Consider the following 19,345-nt stretch of genomic DNA (forward strand, 5'->3'; position numbering starts at 1 on the left):
GTTTTTGTTCTCGCGCACCTCAGCATATATTCTTATCACGATAAACCTTTCCGGAACGCGGCTTTTCCCGCGGAATTCCTGAATTTGCTCCATGTAGCGAATTCGCGACACCGGGAATTTACGCCTTGTTTTGTACTCCCGTGGTTATGTGTAATGGACCGCGCGAGGAGTAAACAAATGTAACAAGGACCTGATTTAGCAGCACTTGTGAAGTGAGCTGAGAGCAGGCAGAACATTTACGTCCATTGTCGTGAGGGGCTTTGAATGCCCAATTTCATGGGTTATAGGCTGCAACGCAACACTGAGTGTGTGGCTGTGTCGTGCTGGCGTGCTTTGTTTACTTCTGAAAGCGGTTTCGTGGCTTGGAGAAAGGTTTTAACTAATTGCATGGCGATGTGCTTGTTTCGTGTGATGGATGCACTTTACTTCGATGGACCAAATCAGCTGAAGATATTTCTTTCACCGTAAGGCGATAGTGATGGCAGGTGTCTCAGCGTCGAAGATTACGAGGAATTTGCATACAAGACACGACGAGCGAGGAGTACTAGGAAGACGAAAACTGCAGTCGCTCCGAACGCGTGTCTCTCAGCGATAAAGAAGATGCAGTGGACGAAGATGTCATGCATTGAGAAATGTGAGGTGCCGCGGTGGAAAGTATCTACCCGAGAGTGAGATGGTAAAGACTCCGATTGAGTATTTGAGAGATTTAATTTTTTATGAAGCAGCATTATCGTAAACAGTAAAATGACGCCGCTCCAGAGGAGAGTAACAGGCAGTCATCGTCCATGAAACGCATCCTATAGCGGCGAAGAAGAGGGGTCTCGCGAAGCAGTTCCAAATTTCTACTTTCATAGACCTGGTTTATCCATAACTATATAACCTTTGCTCTTTTTGTACAGGATCAGAAACTATTGACTTTTTTTTTTCTTTCTTGCCACCGTTTCTCCTCTTTCCGCAAAATATTCATGTTTCCAACTGGTAGTCTGGCTTTAGCACTTACAACACCAAACATTTTTTTCCTTTGGTGTCTGCCAATTAGGCACAAGCCATAGGTCAACGATTACCGTCTGCACAAGTTCACTGAAGCGTCCGGAAGGTTACGCTGCTAGGGTACTGACCATCCATGGGACGCTCTATAGTATTTTTATTTTTGAAGCGAAGCTTTATAGGCTCACAAGTGTCGGCGGTGTTGGTGTTGGTGTCACGCTGAAAAGTGGGCCGATTCTGGTGATAGTGCAGAAAGGGTCCAAGCTCAATGGCACATAACCCTGTCATGTGGGCCGATCCTGGTGATAGTGTAGAAAGGGTCTAAGCTCAATAGCACATACCCCTGTGGGCACGGGGACCTGTAACGCACCCTCGAACTACCCTTGTCACACGTGGGACCCAAACAGACAAAATCACCAGCACTCCCCTATCGAGAAAATGGGGGGAAGCGAAACTTGTCCGATTCTCGCGTGAGGGCTTCCGAAGCCCAGGCGAAACGTCAGCGAAGAGCCGCCGACCTTTTTATGGCAAACGAAACGGAAGGTCTGCGACAGTGTCGTCTTGCCACAAGCTTCACTTACCCCCATTTCCTCGACAGGGGAAGGGCTCTGAATTTTTCCTAAGTTTATGTACAGACTGTATGTTTCACTGTCGTTGAAAAGAAAAGTGTACAATCATTGCATACTACCGGTGCTAACATATGGGGCAGAAACTTGGAGGTTAACAAAGAAGCTCGAGAACAAGTTAAGGACCGCACAAAGAGCGATGGAACGAAAAATCCTAGGAGTAACGTTAAGAGACAGGAAGAGATCTAGCGGTGTGGATCAGAGAACAAACGGGGGTAGACGATATTCTAGTTGACATTAAGCGGAAGAAATGGAGCTGGGAAGGCCATGTAATGCGTAGGATGGATAACCGATGGACCATTAGGGTTACAGAATGGATACCAAGAGAAGGGAAGCGCAGTCGAGGACGGCAGAAAGTCAGGTGGGATGATGAGGTTAGGAAATTCGCAGGTGCAAGTTGGAATACGCTAGCGCAAGACAGGGGTAATTGGAGATCGCAGGGAGAGGCCTTCGTCCTGCAGTGGACATAAATATAGGCTGATGATGATGATGATGATGATGATGTACAGACCCTCTCAAATTTTGTGTTATCATTTAGTTACCTAAAGCTTCGTTCTGAGTGTTTGCCTTTACAACTGTTGGTATTTTCTTGGGTGTACCTTTCAATTAATCCAGTGTAACCGATCCCCTCGTGGGTACGAGTCATGTTTTGAGGCAACAACCCTGCGGCCGCTTGGCCAATCTCCCAGAGTGGATATGTTCCACTAACATCTGGGCTCTACGTGTACATACATTTACAACTGCGCGCGTCAGAATGACAGCACGGGGCAATGGCCGCTTGTAAAATACACGCGGCAGAGGTGAAAGGAAACTAAATGTAAAAAACGCGACGGTTTTCGTGCACTCCAAGCGCAATGTCCATCTCTTGCTCAATAAACACAAGAACGCCTTCAATTTCCATGAGCACTTGAGCCAGCGAGTGAGTGAGTGAGTGAAATAACTTTATTGAGGTCCAGAGAAGACGCAGGGGACACCCCGCGCCACCCGGCTAGTCCCACGTAGGGACCGGCAAGCCGAGCTTGACGGCCCGATCGCGGGCACTCTGGACGGCCAGGGTTTGGTCGTTGAGTTCGGAGCTGCCCAAAAGCGCAGCCCACCTATCCTCGCTGAAGGCGGAGCCGATGGCTTCACACTCCCACAACACATGGTTAAATGTTGCCGTTAGTCCACAGGCAGGGCAGTCCGCACTGGGATACCTTTCAGGGTATATAGCGTGAAGAACCGCAAGGTTAGGATACGCACGAGCTTGTAAAAGTCGAAGGGTCACCGCCCGCGCCCTGCATAAGGCAGGGTGCGGGAGGGGGAATACCCGTCTTGACAGATAATAATGCTTAGTGATTTCATTATACGTCATCAATGGTTCCCCGCGGGGTTGGGGGACTGCGGAGGCGGCGCGGTCAGTGAGTCCTCGCGCGGCCTCGTGCGCGCTCTCGTTAGGGTTAGAGGGAGAGCCTTCAATCGACCCCAAGTGAGCGGGAAACCAAATGAGAGAATGCGGAGAGATACTTTTCAAGCTTTGGAGAATGCGAAGGGCCTGAGGGGATACCATCCCGGTTTGGTAGGCCTTAATGGCCGCCTTAGAATCGCTATATATTACCTCTCTGCGACCATCGAGCACAGCCAGCGCGATTGCAACCTGTTCGGCTACAAATGGCTTCGAAGTGCATACTGTAGCGCAGCAAGTGATCTTGGAATTAGAGTCGACGATGGAGACGGCGAACGCCTCTTGTTGGACATAGGCCGCGGCATCCACGAAGCTTGCCTCAATGTGGTTGTTACGTACATGTTCGAGTAGAGCTCTACCCCTGGCCCGACGTCTGCCGACGTTGTGTGCGGGGTGCATATTGCGGGGAATGGGCGCGATGTGTAGTTGAGATCTGATGTCGCTGGGAATGCGCACGGCGTCGGGGCAATGGTCGACAGGGTAGAGGTCCATCTCATCGAGTATCTTGCGGCCCGCCGGGGTGCCTGATAGCCTGAGCAGCTGTGAACGCTCTTGCGCCTCTATTATTTCTTCGAGCGTGTTGTGCACTCCGAGCTTTAACAGGTATTCGGTGTGAGTGCTCACAGGTAAGCCGAGGGCAAGCTTGAAGACCTTTCTGATGAGGGAATTTAACTTGTTCCTCTCTGCAACATGCCAATTATGCATGGCTGCCGAGTATGAAAGGTGGCAGAGCACAAAAGCATGTATAATGCGGATGAGATTGTCCTCTTTGATTCCCCGGTGCCTGTTGGCGATCCTCCGGATGAGGCCGAGAGCACTCTCCGTCTTGGCGATGATCCTTCTGAGTGCGGCACCATTGGCACCGTTAGACTCGATATACATCCCCAATATTCGGAGCGAGTCCACTCTGGGCACCGGGGACCCGTCACCAGTGAAAAGCCGTATTTCGCTTTCGGACGCTGGTTTCCAATCACGATGGCCACCACCTCTGGGTCTTTTCTTGTAGAGAAGTAGCTCAGACTTGGATGGAGAACATCTGAGCCCAGTGGGGCGTAGGAAGCGCTCGGTTGCATCGATGGCGCTCTGCATGGCGTCCTCAACTTGGCCGTCACTCCCGCCAGCGCACCAGATGGTGATGTCATCTGCGTAGATGGTATGGTTGATTACCTTGAATCTTGGCGAGCTCCTTGGAAAGCCCGATCATTGCGATGTTGAATAATGTTGGCGAGATGACTGAGCCCTGAGGCGTGCCGCGTGAACCGAGGGTGATTTCTTGCGAGAGGTATCTTTCGATCTTGAGCTTGGCAGTTCTCTGGCTAAGGAATGATCGGACGAAATCGTAGACCCTCTTTCCAAGCCCGAGGCCGGTAATAGTCTGGAGAATGAATTCGTGTGAGATATTGTCGAAAGCCTTCTCCAGGTCTATTCCAAGGATTGCTCTGGTATCTCTCGTGCTCCGGTCGATGATCTGATGCTTTATCAGCTTCATGGCGTCCTGTGTCGAGAGGCCGGCTCTGAAACCAATCATATTGTGGGTGTATATGTCATTAGTCTCGAGGTGCACCGTGAGCCGGCTGAGCAGGGCATGCTCTGCGACTTTACCTACACAGGACGTCAAGGAAATTGGTCTCAGATTGTCGATTCCTGGTGCTTTACCGGGTTTGGGGATGAGGACCGTGCAAGCCGTCTTCCACTGTGTGGGGACATGTCCACTGCGCCAGACTTCATTAATCCTTTCGGTGAGGAAGTCGATCGACTCATCATCGAGATTCTTGAGCATCTTATTAGTGACGCCATCTGGGCCAGGGGCGGATTTGCTGTTCAGGGAGAAGAGGACCTGTCGGATCTCAACCGCAGTGAAATCTTGGTCCAACTCCGGCACATCACACCCCGTGTAGTCTGGGAACTGGGTGGGGGCAGAGCTATCGGCGACTGGTAGATACTTCTTTATGAGCCTGTCGACAATCAACTCGTCCGGGGTAGAGTCTGAAACGAGGTGGATGGCTTGCGCAAGGGATCGTCTCTGGCTGGACCTGGTGCTGCCCTCATCGAGAAGGTGTTTGAGCAGACCCCAGCTCTTGCCAGATCTGAGCTGGCCCTCGACGGATTCGCAGAGCTCCTCCCATTGTTGTTTACACAGGTTCTTGCAGTGCTCTTCGATCTCCCTGTTGACCTCGGAAACCTTCTTGCGGAGCCTCCTGTTATGCTTCTGTCCCTTCCATCTCGTAAGGAGGGCTTGCTTGGCTTCCAGCAGGTGGGCCAACCTGTTATCCATCTTGTCAACGTCGAGGTCAGTGACGACCTCCTTGGTCGCCGCTGCGGCATCATCCCTGATCCCTTTGCACCAACTTTCTAAATCTGTCACGGCCGTCGGTGCACGCTCCGCTCTGATCTTGCGGAAAACGTCCCAGTCGATCATCTTGAATTTCCGCGTCCTACAGCGGGCAACCGTGAAGGAGACCTCGATGACGTAGTGGTCACTTCCGAGGTCTAGAGCCGTGTTTACCCACTTCACTTCCCCGACGTTCTTGACAAAAGAGAGGTCTGGGGTAGTGTCCCGGCATGTGGAGTTGCCTCTCCTTGTGGGGAAATCCTTATCGGTGATGAGTGTCAAGTCCGCTTCCATCGCAGTCTGCCACAGGTCGCGTCCCTTGGGCGTGTCATAGGTGTACCCCCACACCCTGTGTGGGGCGTTGAAATCCCCGACTACGACAAGGGGGTGCCCACCGGCCAGGCTGACGGCCCTCTTGAGGAGAAACTCCGCTCTCGCTCTGCGGTAGCTGGGACTGCAGTATACGTTAAGGATAAAGAGGCTGTTTCTTCTGAGGCCCCTTCTGGGTGGGTCCATGAGGATTTCGGTCATGACATACTCGATACCATCACTAACTGTGCCGAGGTCGCGCGAGAGGCAATTGTACCTTTTGTTGACGAGGGTAGCAACTCCCCTACCTCCTGAATGTGATGACAATACCAGATAACCCGCGAGTTTGATGGGTGTACTAGATACAACTTCCTGAATAGCGATGATTTTGGGTTTACTTGCGAGGGTTCGTAAATATTGCTGCAGAAGTGGCTTCTTGTTGGGAAACCCTCCGCAGTTCCATTGCCAGATGCTAAAGTTCTCGTCCGGACTATCCATGTTTAGGCTGAGGGGAGGGTTGAGCGGATAACGCTGCCCTCAGAATCGCGCCTTCCGTTGGTGGTGCTAGAACATTGCGTTGTACTGCAACCTGCGAAGGAGCCGGCCTGGCATCGACCTCTTCCAATTTGCTGATGCGCTCACTGAGTGCACCTAATCCCATTTTGGGGTGCGCTATAGCTGCCTGGACCTTTTCTAAGCTAGCCTGCATGCTGGCGACGGCATTATTGAGTTCCGAGAGTAATTTTATAGTCTCATCTTCCTGTCTGTTCTCTACCGCTCGACGCTTGGGCGCGCTAGACCCGTGGGATGCCTCGGACGTATCCATGGCGACCGGGACAGGGACGGAGGCGGGTTGCGCCGGGGAGGGTGAAAGCGCGAGCTTCCTAATCTCCGCCATCTCCGCAGCTAGCCTGCTCATTTCTTGCTTAACCCGCGCGTTTTCTTTCCTCAACTGCTCGTTATCTCGGCGCAACTTCTCGAGCTCGTTCGCGTGGTGCGAATCGCGACGCAGGTCGTCGCCTCTGGGGGCTTCACGTCCCCCTCGGGCCATGTCCGCCCAGGAGAGCGATGGCTTCTTGCTTCTAAGGGAGGTGGGCGTGCGGGACCGGGACCTGATCCGCCCCGACGTGTCGTGCCCCGGCTTGGAGCTGGATCGATGCCGAGAACCGGAGCGTCCCCGGGAACAGGGGCGTCCTCTGGACCTGGAGCGGGAGCCAGAACGTCCACTGGAGGTGGAGCGGCCCCTAGATCCGGAACGGCCTCTCGAGCGGCTCCTGGAACGGGAGCGTCCTCTACGCTGAGCACCCAGGGTGGACGAAGCCTGGAACTCGTCCGCGGTGTCGGCACCGGCCATCTTAGCGCGCTCACTGCGACGACGACGCACGACGTATGGGATCTTGAACCTTTGAGCACATTCCTTACCAGCCGTGAGATGTTGGCCACCACAGAGTTTACACTGAGGGGTACACTGATGCTGCTCATCGGGGCTAGGGGCACCACAGCCACGGCAAATCGCGTCACCGGGAGTGGGACACACGTCGGCGCGATGACCGAGGCGGCCGCACGTATAGCACACGTCGATTTGCTTGCGGTAGAGCGAGCACTGCATGAGCAACGGTCCATACCTGACAAAGTTCGGTACATGATGTCCATCGAACGCTACGATGACCGTGCTGGTTTGGGCTATTCTCTTGGCAGCTAAGGCGAGTGGATTATTGGTGTTGACAATCTTGGCATCGATGACGTCAGGGCCATCTTGAAGGGGGATGTTGCGGATCACCCCCTTGCACGTGGAGTGCGGGGTTGTCTCGTAGGCACTGAGCTCATGTACCTTGCCTGAGATGAGTATCTGCCTCATCCGGACGTAGCGGCTTGCATTCTCACGCTTGGGAGTACTGGCAACCATAATATTTTGCTGCAGATTTGGGCATAGAGTATCTTGACATAGATCTTCCTGGCTGATGCCAGCGGCGGCGAGTATTGCGTCAGCTACCGTAACCGCGCCAATCTTGGAGATATCCAGTCCACCTCGCGGCCTAATCACAATCTTGATATCATTTCGAGGAAGTGAAGGCATCCTTCCCGCTCGTAACACCTTGGATTTTAGCGCAGCACCACCCGATTTGCCACGGCGCGCTCCCGGCTGCAGCGATGGCGCATTAGAGTCAGCCGTGCGCGTTTTGGCGCCAACTCTTCTAACCCCCGCGGACCGCCAACCTTGATCTTGAGTAACATCTTCCGGGGATATATCCTCCCCATCCACGTAATAGGGCATCTTGAGTAAGAAATTAAGCGTTCCGGGCCTCCAAAGGGCCGGCCGCAGGCAAAGGTAAGCCTAGCGTAAGCACGGTCTCCCGAGCCACCCGCTAGGGTTAGCGAGAGCACCGCCCCTCAGGCGGAGGAAATGTCCATAAATAGGCGGATAATCACTCACTGTGGTCAAATATGGTATCGATAGAATCCTGATGTCTTCACGGATCCAAAGCGAACAACAGTTCGTGAGCACTCGGTGAAAAACACTAGAAAAATTGGCGGAAAGCGAGAGCCGATGCGAGCGGGACCATGGCTCGAGCGTCGTCTTCCTCTTTTTTTTTTTTTTTGAGCCAGCGAGGACGAATTCAAAAGTTTTCATAAAATAAAGAGCGTTTAAGAAGACGAAACCACAGCCATAACCACTGGACAAATAAATATTCTTAAGTGAGTACTTAGCTTCGTAAATGTTCAGCACTGGCTGAAGGACGAAATGCCCAGTGTTGTGAATTATAGCCGTGCAAATTATGAGAAATACAGTAGCGCAATGACTATTTAATTTTTCAGCATAGCTCTTTTATATATATATATATATATATATATATATATATATATATATATATATATATATATATATAGGGGCAAAAGCCAAATAAGATACAAAGTTTGAAATTGTTTGACCAAGTCCAAAACAAATCGGGCCTCATGGAGATTTCTCGCGAAATAAGGACTCAAAATTCTGAGTGAAAATAAAGTGTGTCCGCGAAATTCCACCTTGGCCAATCCGGCTGAGCCACTATTACCGATTTCATACCGGACACATTGGTGCGCCTTTTTCAGTCCGGTTATCACCTGTCTTCGCCCTTTCTTTTACGCCTTTCTTCCTGCAGGGGCAAACAGGTTCGCAGTTTTAACCATTTCGTATCGCGCCAGGTTCCTTGCTCCAAACTGCTGAGATTAGGTCCGCGTATGCCACAACCGCGCTGTCTGAGCTCAAAGCTGCTCAGAACGAACGAATATGGCGTCGATCAGGTGTTGTTACTTGGAAATTACTTCCTCCACATAGACGCTCGTTGCATATACCATAGTCACCTGTCGTCTACCTGCCCCTCTTCCTGCCTCCCATTTCCCCTTACGCCTGTGAGGAGTAGCAAGACTAGAGCAACGCTCTCCAGGCCGACCTGTAGTCCTTTCTCATATAACTAAAACCGCCTCCTTCCTTCACGCGCTCATTACCGCCGACCTCTTCTTCACTATCATCGTCATTATCCAGACGTGCGCTGTTGTCGATACGGAGCTCGAGCACCTTCCACATTGGCAGAGGAATCTGTTGTGCTCAAGGACAGGCATATATTCTCCTCGAAACTGAAGTTACTGCACGAGGTGAGTGGCTAAGAGTTGTGCGAAATGAATCATGTTCAATGCTGCAAGGCTCACTGCTGCAAGTATAGAGGTAAGTGAGACGTCTCTTCCGTAAAAGGTGAAGCCTTGTCTTTCTTTTTTTCCCCGCCTCCCCTTACTCAGCAATCGTTCGCTCAATAAGAGGAGCCGCCGCCGTCATAAAGGTTTGATAAAGCTTCTATAGAACAGGCGTCGACCTGAATGCCTCATCTTTGAAATGGCTGCCTGAACGAACTATAAGTAACACAACAGTTATCCGCACAGTGAGAGGCATTGATGGCATAGTTGGTCTTACAGTGAGTGTCATTAATCACGTTAAATGAGGTAGAAATGAGCATATGCAACGGCACAAACACAAAGAACGCGCACCACACGATGGTTCTCCTTTCAGTAGCGCCGTATCAGCCTATACTGAATATGAACCAGCTAGCTTTCGCCAAGATGCTTTACAAGAACACCTGGTCGACAATATTTGTAGCGTCGTAGCATATGTATAGTAAATCAGCTATAGTATTCAGCATGGAGGGACGGTACCCTTCCTCGATGCCGAAAACTGTAATCCAGGGTTCTAAGATGATTTTGACCGTAAATAATGGTGGTATGCGTGATATCGCGCCGCCACAGTTGAACCTGTAAGCGGCTTCGCCTTGATGTCGTTCCTCGATGGACGAAGACAGTTCGGCGACGGCATGGCTTCCGAGTTACGAGAATGTGGCAGTCAGTTCGGACACGCCGGCGACGATTGCCTTGTGCACCGTGAAGAGGAGGCTCATGGCCGCCTGCACCCTGGGCGGTCTGCTGCTGTCGCTGGCGCTGCTCGTCATACCCGCCGTGCTGTTCCTGGCGCCCTATGCCAGAGCAGCGCGAGGCGACCGAGACGAGGAGGCCGACGCCGAGGCTCGCCGCGACGTCGACCGCGAGCAGTTCTGCGAACAGCCCGTTCCGCGAATTCCCCTTCTCAGCGCCGACGTAAGCCGCCTAGTTGCATGTGCATAGTTCGCATAATAGTGAGAAAAAAAGGCGCTCAAGGTCCGGGAATGTAACTATACCTTGATCTAAATCATGTATACGGACCGGGCATTCCGCGATAAGGCCGATCTTCTTCTTCTGCGCCAATGTATGTAACTTGAGATTGGGACTGCAGTTCGAACTTGGCATTGTGAACTTTCCAGTGCACTCAGAGTGAATTTCAGTTTATGAGTTTGAATAACGAATTAATTCCGTATTTTTGGCGAGCCTGTAGGTCCGTATACTTCTGCTCGCGGGGACAAGGAGAGAGCTCCACGGATAACAGAAACTAACGTCAACTGATATTCGATATCAAGATATTATTATTATTATTATTATTATTATTATTATTATTATTATTATTATTATTATTATTATTATTATTATTATTATTATTATTATTATTTTAAGATAAAGAAAAACAAGACTAGAGGAAGGGATAGAAAAATGCAGACATAAATTGAGATGCATTTCTTACGACCCTGTCCGCCAGCGTTAATGTTTTGCCTTTTGATGCGAACTGCACAACTATAAAACGGCCAAGTCAACCTACACCAAAGAGATGCATGTCATGGCTAGACGCGCTGCTTCGTAGCCCAACAAAGGACATGTATAGCAACAAGGTGACGCAAACAAGTCGACACGCGATATTATGCCTTGTGTATAGAGTGTGCTGTAGAACATATTATTATTACACTCAGTCTTGTGTCACCTTGTTACTTCGTCGTAGCATTACTATAGGCTTAAAGCTCGCGTTATACCGAAGTGTTTCACGCTCTTTTCAGAGCCAACGCCACAACACCGCCGATTTACGACGACAAGTTGCTTCTGCAGAGACCGGTGATCTGTGTCCTGCAGAACAAGCACTTCAGGCAGCAATTCTTCTACCAGGCCGCGTTCACGCCGTTCGAGTACTGCACCTACGTCGTCCTCCAGTTCTTCCACGTGACGAAGACCAACCCCTCGTACCGCACGTCGCACGACGCCGACTTCCTGCGCAGCATCGTCAGCGCATCACGTAAACGGTGCGCATGCAGCTGCGTTGACGAGGCGCATGCAGAGCGAAGCCTTAATTGAGCATGCTTGAGCACGGCTTCGCTGGCGCGCTGCTGTCACTCAACGACGCTTGCTGGCCATAACACCAGTTGGGAATGTTACGGCACGCTGTTGAACACGCACGCTCTGTCATGCGCGGCGGCCATGCGTGTTCGAGTGCAACGATCGCACGGAAACACAGCAACCGCTACATTTTGATCGCGTGTTAGCTGAGGTGAGGTTAGCGTCGTATTGGACGGCACGACGTGGAATGCAGATAAATAACTCTTTCGAAACGGTCACGAGAGAATGAGAGTCGGCGCCTCTTTTCTGCCTGAATCTGCCTGAAATTCGTCCTTATGGCTTGAAACAACTTTACCAAAATTCGATCACTTTCAACAGGCACCGTATTTATTCGTGTAAGACCTGCACCCCCATTTCAGAGTGCGAACATTTGGAGAAAAAAAAAGTTTCACTAAGCGTCACGCGGATACTTGCGTGCTGGTTCATTCCTGCAAGTCGCTACAAGATGGCACTAGTCCGTGTCAGAAAAATCATTCGGCAACTGTAAATGTGTTCATAGACGACCGCCAGTGGTTGCATTGATTTGTATAGCAGTGTGAGCACAATTCGAGGCTTCAGTGAGCTAGAAAGGGCCGCACCCGGTAAAAATTCAAAGCGCAAGAAAAAGCGGTATTGTACGAGTAAATACGGTATTGCGTTATGAATGCAACAATTCGCAACTGATTACGCATGTGCGCATAGAGTACTGCATGTGCACAGTGAGTACTGAGTGCAAGCCAGTGTCCACGTGCACTGGCTTGCCGTGTTGAGACAACTACGATTTCTTAGATGCTTACAAATACGAGATGTAAACAAATAATGCCACAAGAACGTGAGCACGAATATTACAGACGAATCCTACCAGTGGTAGCTGAGCGACCGAGGCACCTAGCAGTTTTTGTCGGAAACTACACATGGCATATATTCAACATGATCGCCCCAAAACAACGAAGTTCCAAACTGTGCGCAGCCGAATCGTTCGAAGTGCGCGATGATGACGCGGCGCGGCCACCATTTTCCCCAAAGATGTATCGTATGCAGACAGTTTACTGCACTGCCTCAACAATGTGACTGCCGAGACACGCGAAGCAGAATAGGCATATGTAGCAAATGGTTAAAAAAAATAAAAAGAGCGGCGCTGATAGGCGCAATTCTCGGGCTGTTTTACTGATTCAATCGAATGCCCGCAGACCTCGGTTAACATAGCACCCTTCTGTCTAACGACGAACCCAGGTTTTGGAATTAAATTTTGGACAAAATCGTTTGGGTCCCTCTGAGCCCAAGTAAGTGTTTGCGGATAAAGGTGTCTTACAAGGAAAGTATATTCACGCTTCCGTACCGTCCCAGCCCTCCACTCCACCAACTTTCTATTCTGGCTTAATAAATTTAGTTGGAACTTGGGGACCCGCCGTGGTGGTGTAGTGGCCTCGCCGTTGCGCTACTATAAGCCCCAGGGCGCGGGATCAAATCCCGACCGCGGCGACCGCACCATGTTCAATGCGGGCGAAATGCAATAAAGTCCGTGAACCTGCACGTTATAAAACCCCAGTTGGACAAACTTAATCCGGAGCCCCCCCACTTAGGTGTGCCTCATAATCATATCGTGTTTGTGGCATGTAAAGCAACAGAACTTAATTTGGAACTTGCGAATGCGTATTGATTTGTGCCCCGTGTCCTGCGTCTATATAATGCGCCTTTTTAGAACTTGTTCGGCGAGTTAGTGCATACTAGCAAACATTGTTAACTGCGCGAACAAACGACCACAGAGAGAGCATGAAACAAGGACAGGCGCACTCCTTGCTTCATGCTCTTGTTCGCGCAGTTAAAGTCCAGTTTCGACCGAAAGGCGAAGCATCGATTGCGATAGCAAATTAGTGGACAGCTATACGAAGTAAGGCTAGTAGCTTTATCGGCCGCTATAAACTTGTAAACATAGGCATACTAACCAAATTAACAAGCATGGTTTCACGCGCGCACAAACAAACATGAACGCATCTCACTCGATGACCGCGGCAACTCGCTGTCAGAACGCTGGAGTGAGGAAGCACGGCAGCCGCAGCAAGCGAATTGACCTTCGGGCTGCCGCTCCCATCAAAATGAACTAATCCGCGATAACATAGCGCAGGGTGGACTGCAACCGCCGGAGATGGCTTTCAAGATACAGCAGCCCAGGCGGGCGCGCGCGGCGTAGAACCTGCCCCCCCCCCCCTTACCTACCCTCCCCCTGGAGTCTTGCGGCGCCCGCAGTAAAATGCCCCCCCCCCCCTCCCCTCTCGACCCTCCCTCCGGAGCGTTGCGCGCGACTGCAAGACGGCGCGCTTCCTTCCCGCTCCCCTCCGTTGCGTGCGCGAGATTGAGCCGCGATCGCCGCTCACCCTCGCACGCTTTCACTCGCAGTTACAGCATACGGCGCGCGGCGACGATTTCATCACCGCTGGACTTATACGGAACCTCACGGCGACGGTGACGCCGACGGCAGAAATCCGCTTGGAGTATCCATATAATTGCTATCGCAATAAATTTTTACTGCGCCGTTACGTCAAGTAAATCCCCGCTTTGTCACAAATGTCCAAGCGTGGCTTTGCGCCGCAGCACCAAGAAGCTGCGTGGACAGTCGGACGGCGTGCCCATTCTGCTGGGTCTGGGTGTCGACGAGTCGGACAGCAGCCGCTTCCATCACATGGTGGTCGCCGACACGGTGGAGGTGTTCGTCAGAGCCGCCATGGTGCATGTCGACATGGACCGCCTGAGCGGCGTGCACGTCAACTGGCTCTATCCAGGTCCGTTGGTTGCGGACACGGGCGCGCGCCTGCTTCCAGACGAAGACGCATGTGTTTCGCTTGCGCGCGATCGTTCTGAGGGGATTGTGTAACTGTCATGGTCGTCTACAACCATACGTACCAAACAATGAAACTAGGGAAAGCACCGAGGGATTAACTGTTTTATATTTAGTTGAAATGTAGAAATAATAAGGAAAGGGGTAATAAACGTGGACGAAAAGACTACTTGCGCGCGGCGCATTACCATTAACCAACCGCTGCAGCCGTCGCTTATTAGTTAACATTCTCCTCTGTATGTGCACACGCTAGCCTTGTACCAGGTTTATATATCGAAATTATATCAAGACTTGAAATTTTTTCATCCTGCTAAGGACGAGAAAATATTAAACCTTGATACTTTTCCTTTACTCGCATTATTCGGATGTGATTATCGGCTCTGAATTGATTGGGCGGTATCCCGTGCCCCGACTACTGACTTGCAAAACAAGGTGCCCCCGATGTAGGACAAGGGGCGGAGCAATCACCGGCCTCATCGTATAAAACCGTGGCCTCCGAGATCCCACCCGCGCAGCACCGGTTCGGTGGCCACGATAAAACTTCGGCGCATATGGGTCACGTTCTACATTTGTTCAACTCTGAGTCGTTACACGTATCCATTCCTGTACCTTTTGTATTGCTTCACATTAGTGGTGGTTATGATGAGTAAACCACGGGAGAAGAAATGCCATATTTCTCAAACTGATAACGCATATGTTCAGGTCACTCCGCCAACGCGACATCGCCGTTATAACCGGATGCTCCAAGGTAGCACGTATAGTTCCAGCGGAGTGCTTTTTTTTTTGGCGAGAGAAACCCGAAAACCACGATGACGCTCCTCTTTTACCGCGCCTTCATTACGGAAATTAAAAAGCTATGCACGTTGACCTAATAATAATAAAAAAAGCTTCACGCACGGAAACTTCGTGCGCACGTGTGCAACGACTCTACACGAACGTATTACTATAGTATTACGCACGGCGCATGTACGCGATACACGATCTATTAGGCTACTGTCGTACTACCCAAATCGTGTTACGGTCACTGCCATTTCGAGTCGAACATCAGTATAAATCGACTTGTTTCCGGCACACTGCAGGCGGTCGGTGCGGAGACGCTGCAGACAAAACAGGCCTTCTGGACCTCCTCCAGAAGTTCCGGTCCGTCCTTCCGTTGCCGGCCTACACGCTCACAGTGGCAGTTAGCACCCAGTCGGCGTCTAAGAACTACGACCTGCAAGGCATGCTGGACGTAGTCGATTACATCGTGGTGCACGCTCCGGACTCGTACAGCACCATCGCGTGCCACTTCAATCGTACAGCAGTGACTGCTGCGATGTACAGATTTGCTAGAACAACGGGCCTGTCACGCAAGGTGACGTCCGCTAACTCTCTTATTACTTCCATGTTTCACGATGCCTTGAACTCTTCTTTGACCCCACAGCAGTAAATGCCAGTTGTGACGGCGAAAAGCGCGCGGTTATGTTATTAGCTAAGGCAGCGAATGACACAGGAATTCAGATTTATAGCGTTTTCCGGACGTTGGTTCAGCCCAGTTATACAGTATCACGGAAGCACGTAGTCATCACTGCGTTCACATAAAAGAAACGAAAAGAAATCATGAGCCATTCCACTCTGTGGAGGTGGATGAGCAGCGAAGCTGTTTAGCACACGACACAGACATGACACAGAATTTTGAACAAAGGTACGAACACATTTATTGTCTTGATCGGTGGACAATTGGTGTCTGCGGCCCACCGACTTGTGCTTCATGCATAAAGCGACGTTTTCTTAAGAAAGTAACTGGAACGCCAATGCATTTCTCCGCAAAGTTCAGGAATTAATATCTCGAAACTGGTGTCATGCCCAGAATTCGTTCCAAGTGGATCCACCTCGCGAACTCCACGGCTACAATTTATAAATTGCAATATGGGCCATCAGGTAATTAGTTGAAATATAATTAGTGAATTTTGTTAATTATTAAATTAAGCATTTCAATTTCTTGAGCAAGTAATGTCCGCCTTTCGAGTAGACCAGCTCATTGGGCTATCTGCCACAGGCAACCTTTAAGAATTTTTGAAGGTTTTCGCTGAAACACCCTGTATATATAACATGCAGTTCTGCTATGCAATGAGGCTCTCCGCCACCACCTTCCTTGTGCATGCACCGGAATTGGGAGCCCGCGCCCACGGCCGAGGTCCTGAACTGCGCGCAAGCAACGCTGCAGGCAAGGCAGCCCGGTTCGAACTCTGCGATGCCTCGTGGACGGTGGACAGGGCTGGCAGCACACCCGAATGCACGCTGGTCGCCAAGGTAGGCACGGTACGCGGAGCACATTTTAGCGCTTTTACTTTGTCAACCAGGCGCTGTACACAGAAACGTGACTGAGAGATTTGTAATTTTTCTGCAATGTTAAACGTTGGTGTGCATAATTCCGAACCGTGCCATCAACCAGGTCTATTTTTATTAGCCGCTCCGTGCATGACGTCATTTCCAAAGCTAATTTGGACAGAGTCTGCAGGAATCGTGGTGGCAGTCTTATTGCCACAAGCAATTTGTCCAGTTTATCTGCGGGTGTAAACATTTTGGAAGCAATGCAACCTTCATAACGTAACCTGTTTTATCTTTCCCGCCAAGAAAAGCCATGCAGCGCAGTAATGTTTAGGGATTGTTGTAGCTGAACACATTGTCTCAAGATGTCTCCACCAGTGCTCTTGTTCCGGTGCATGCCTGCTATAAGGACACCATTGACGTCACGAGCAGTAGCTCTTCGGGTTGCCTTCTGTGGCCATGCAGGGTTTCATGCTTAACATTCCTGCGTTCCCAAAACTTCCCATTCAAACTAAACAATCTTACGAATGGCAGCAGACACAAATCTAAAACCACTCCTCTGATATATCGCCAAAATATTGCTAGAGCTGACCTTGCAGAAAAACATTCTCTGAGCTTTCCTCGGCTTCAATCAGCAATTACGTTTCCATGTTGTTTACCTAATTCAGACCCTCATACGCTTTATTGCAATTTGCTGCTCTATATGGCACTTGACACGAAATGAGAGAATGAACCAAGCCTCCCTTTCTGTTCCAGAGGGAACCTGTGGAAGGAAAAGCACTGATTGCAACATACGAAACTGTTCAGAACCTCCAGCAGCGGTTTGACCTGGGCTATGCAGATGGAATTGGTGGTCAGTGTGTGGCAGTCTACGACCTCGAACTCGACGACTACTTAGGCAGATGCATGCAAGGCTTTTCACCCCATCTCAGAGTCATTGCTGTGGAAGGCACTGAACAGCCTAGTGCCAACGTTTATTCAGAGATTCCATGAAGGAACCATTCGTTACTCAACGGGGTCCAGCTGACTAGAGCCCTAGATGCACCTGCCGCCGAATTTCAGATAACCGTACATACGCAATTACTTTATAATGGAAAGATAGTAACTATATAATAATATTGCATTAATGCCATTTTTTCATAACAAAATCGCCCTGAAACAATAAATTTAAGTAAACCACTGCTCAACACATCTTAATACATTATGATCTAAAAATGTACTAGACCCTTTGAGGCGCACATTTCTTTTCGGGAAAGCCTCCCCCACGGTCACTTTTTGTTGCAGATTTAGATTCTTCAAAGAGACTTCGAGAAAAAACAAGCAAATAATTTTTAGGTGATAATAAGGCAACTCATTTTTTTTTGTCTAATATGTGCGTAGGTTTATACACACATGGTTTATTGCGGAATACATAGAAAAACTAACATTATTTTTTTTAGATGTAATAAAATTTACAAAATTTATGTTCTAAATAGGTTTTGCCGTTACCGACTGATAATTCAGACTCGACGGTGACCACCGACAAATCCGCATAATCGAGAAGTCCGAAATACCGGATTTGCCAGAAAATAAGTGACTTTATTCTACAAGTGGCCAAGAAAGCTGTGTGGTATTGTCGGATCGTCACTTTCAGGGATATCTTCAATTTATAGCGTGACTAGCGCAAGACGCATTGGTGTCTACGAACCACGGCATTCTTGGCACAGTGCTAAGCATGGAGGAAGGAAGGGAAAAAGAAGGAGGGAGCCTACCGAAATGCGATTGACGCCGTCTGTGGTGGCGCAACACGTGGTGAAAACGTCAGAGCACGGAGGATACGTCAGAGTTCGCGGTAGGTTTTAGTACACCCGTTTTTTTTTTTTTTTTTGAATACCCATTCGAAACCATTTGAAGCTCTTGAAATAAACATAAACAAGGAAGAAAAACAAAAGCAGGAAAAAATATTTTTTCTTCCTGCATGTGAGCAGCTGCCGGCCGAGCGCGCACCGAATAAAAACTACCTGTAACCAAACGCCGCGGCAAATCTCGATTCTCCGTTATCACGACGCAAGAGGTCACGTGTTGGGCCACCACTGCTGGTTACACAAAGCGTTCACTGGACAAGGCTGGCTGCGTGACGTAATGCTCCCTCCTATATTTTTCCTTCCTCCATGGTGCTAAGCACGTATCACAGTGCCGGAAATGCTGCCACCGGTTGATTGGTGCATCCGGTGCTAACCAAGCGAAAAATCGCGAAAGTATCTCAGCCCGAGTTATGAACGGGATCAGCCGGCCGGGAACGGTCGATAAGAGTGACATAGAATCGAGCGGAAGACATTGCTACAATGTTGCGGCCCGTATCTCGACCATTGTCATACTGTCGCTACAGAGACGAAAGTACAGCTAATGCATCCACCAAATAATCCCCTGACAGCATTACAAAAGTTGACCACGCTGTTACCGCAACGCTGCGACAGCCTAATGATCGCGTATTTCTTCGCTAGCATTGTCTGGCCGCCACTTCCCTCGCCGCCCTCGTCGGCCCAGACATCGAGGGTTGAGTTTGCAACGCTTTAAACTACTTGAAGTCATCCGATACCATGTCGCTATTGGACATGTAAATTAATAAACGCTGGATGCGCGGAACGGAGCTCGCACTGTCCTGAGGTTTGGGCGCGGTCGGTGTCTACTATAGATCCACTAGGCTTCGCTCGTTTTGATTTCGAGGAGGCACCGGAGAAGTACCGAAACCAAAATATAGATAT

The 19,345-nt window shown here is 50.0% G+C and overlaps 1 protein-coding gene across 1 annotated transcript; it reads left to right on the forward strand.

Annotated features, from left to right (window-relative positions):
- The first annotated feature begins 10,012 nt into the window (after positions 1–10,012).
- Positions 10,013–17,673, forward strand: LOC119448346 (uncharacterized). The gene is made up of 6 exons (XM_049665151.1): positions 10,013–10,318; positions 11,216–11,382; positions 14,048–14,235; positions 15,281–15,645; positions 16,389–16,583; positions 17,358–17,673. Exons 1-6 carry the CDS (start codon positions 10,013–10,015, stop codon positions 17,592–17,594), a joined length of 1,458 nt encoding a protein of 485 aa, XP_049521108.1. The 3' UTR covers positions 17,595–17,673.
- Positions 17,674–19,345: the final 1,672 nt, after the last annotated feature.

Source organism: Dermacentor silvarum, chromosome 4, assembly GCF_013339745.2.
Source record: "Dermacentor silvarum isolate Dsil-2018 chromosome 4, BIME_Dsil_1.4, whole genome shotgun sequence".
NCBI lineage: Eukaryota > Metazoa > Arthropoda > Arachnida > Ixodida > Ixodidae > Dermacentor > Dermacentor silvarum.

Excerpts from the sequence above, each read along its gene's own strand:
- LOC119448346 (XM_049665151.1), top strand. The coding sequence starts at position 10,013 with ATGGACGAAGACAGTTCGGCGACGGCATGGCTTCCGAGTTACGAGAAT. Across the intron at positions 15,646-16,388 it reads CAACGGGCCTGTCACGCAAG|TTCTGCTATGCAATGAGGCT; the intron begins GTGACGTCCGCT and ends TATAACATGCAG. Across the intron at positions 16,584-17,357 it reads AATGCACGCTGGTCGCCAAG|AGGGAACCTGTGGAAGGAAA; the intron begins GTAGGCACGGTA and ends TTTCTGTTCCAG.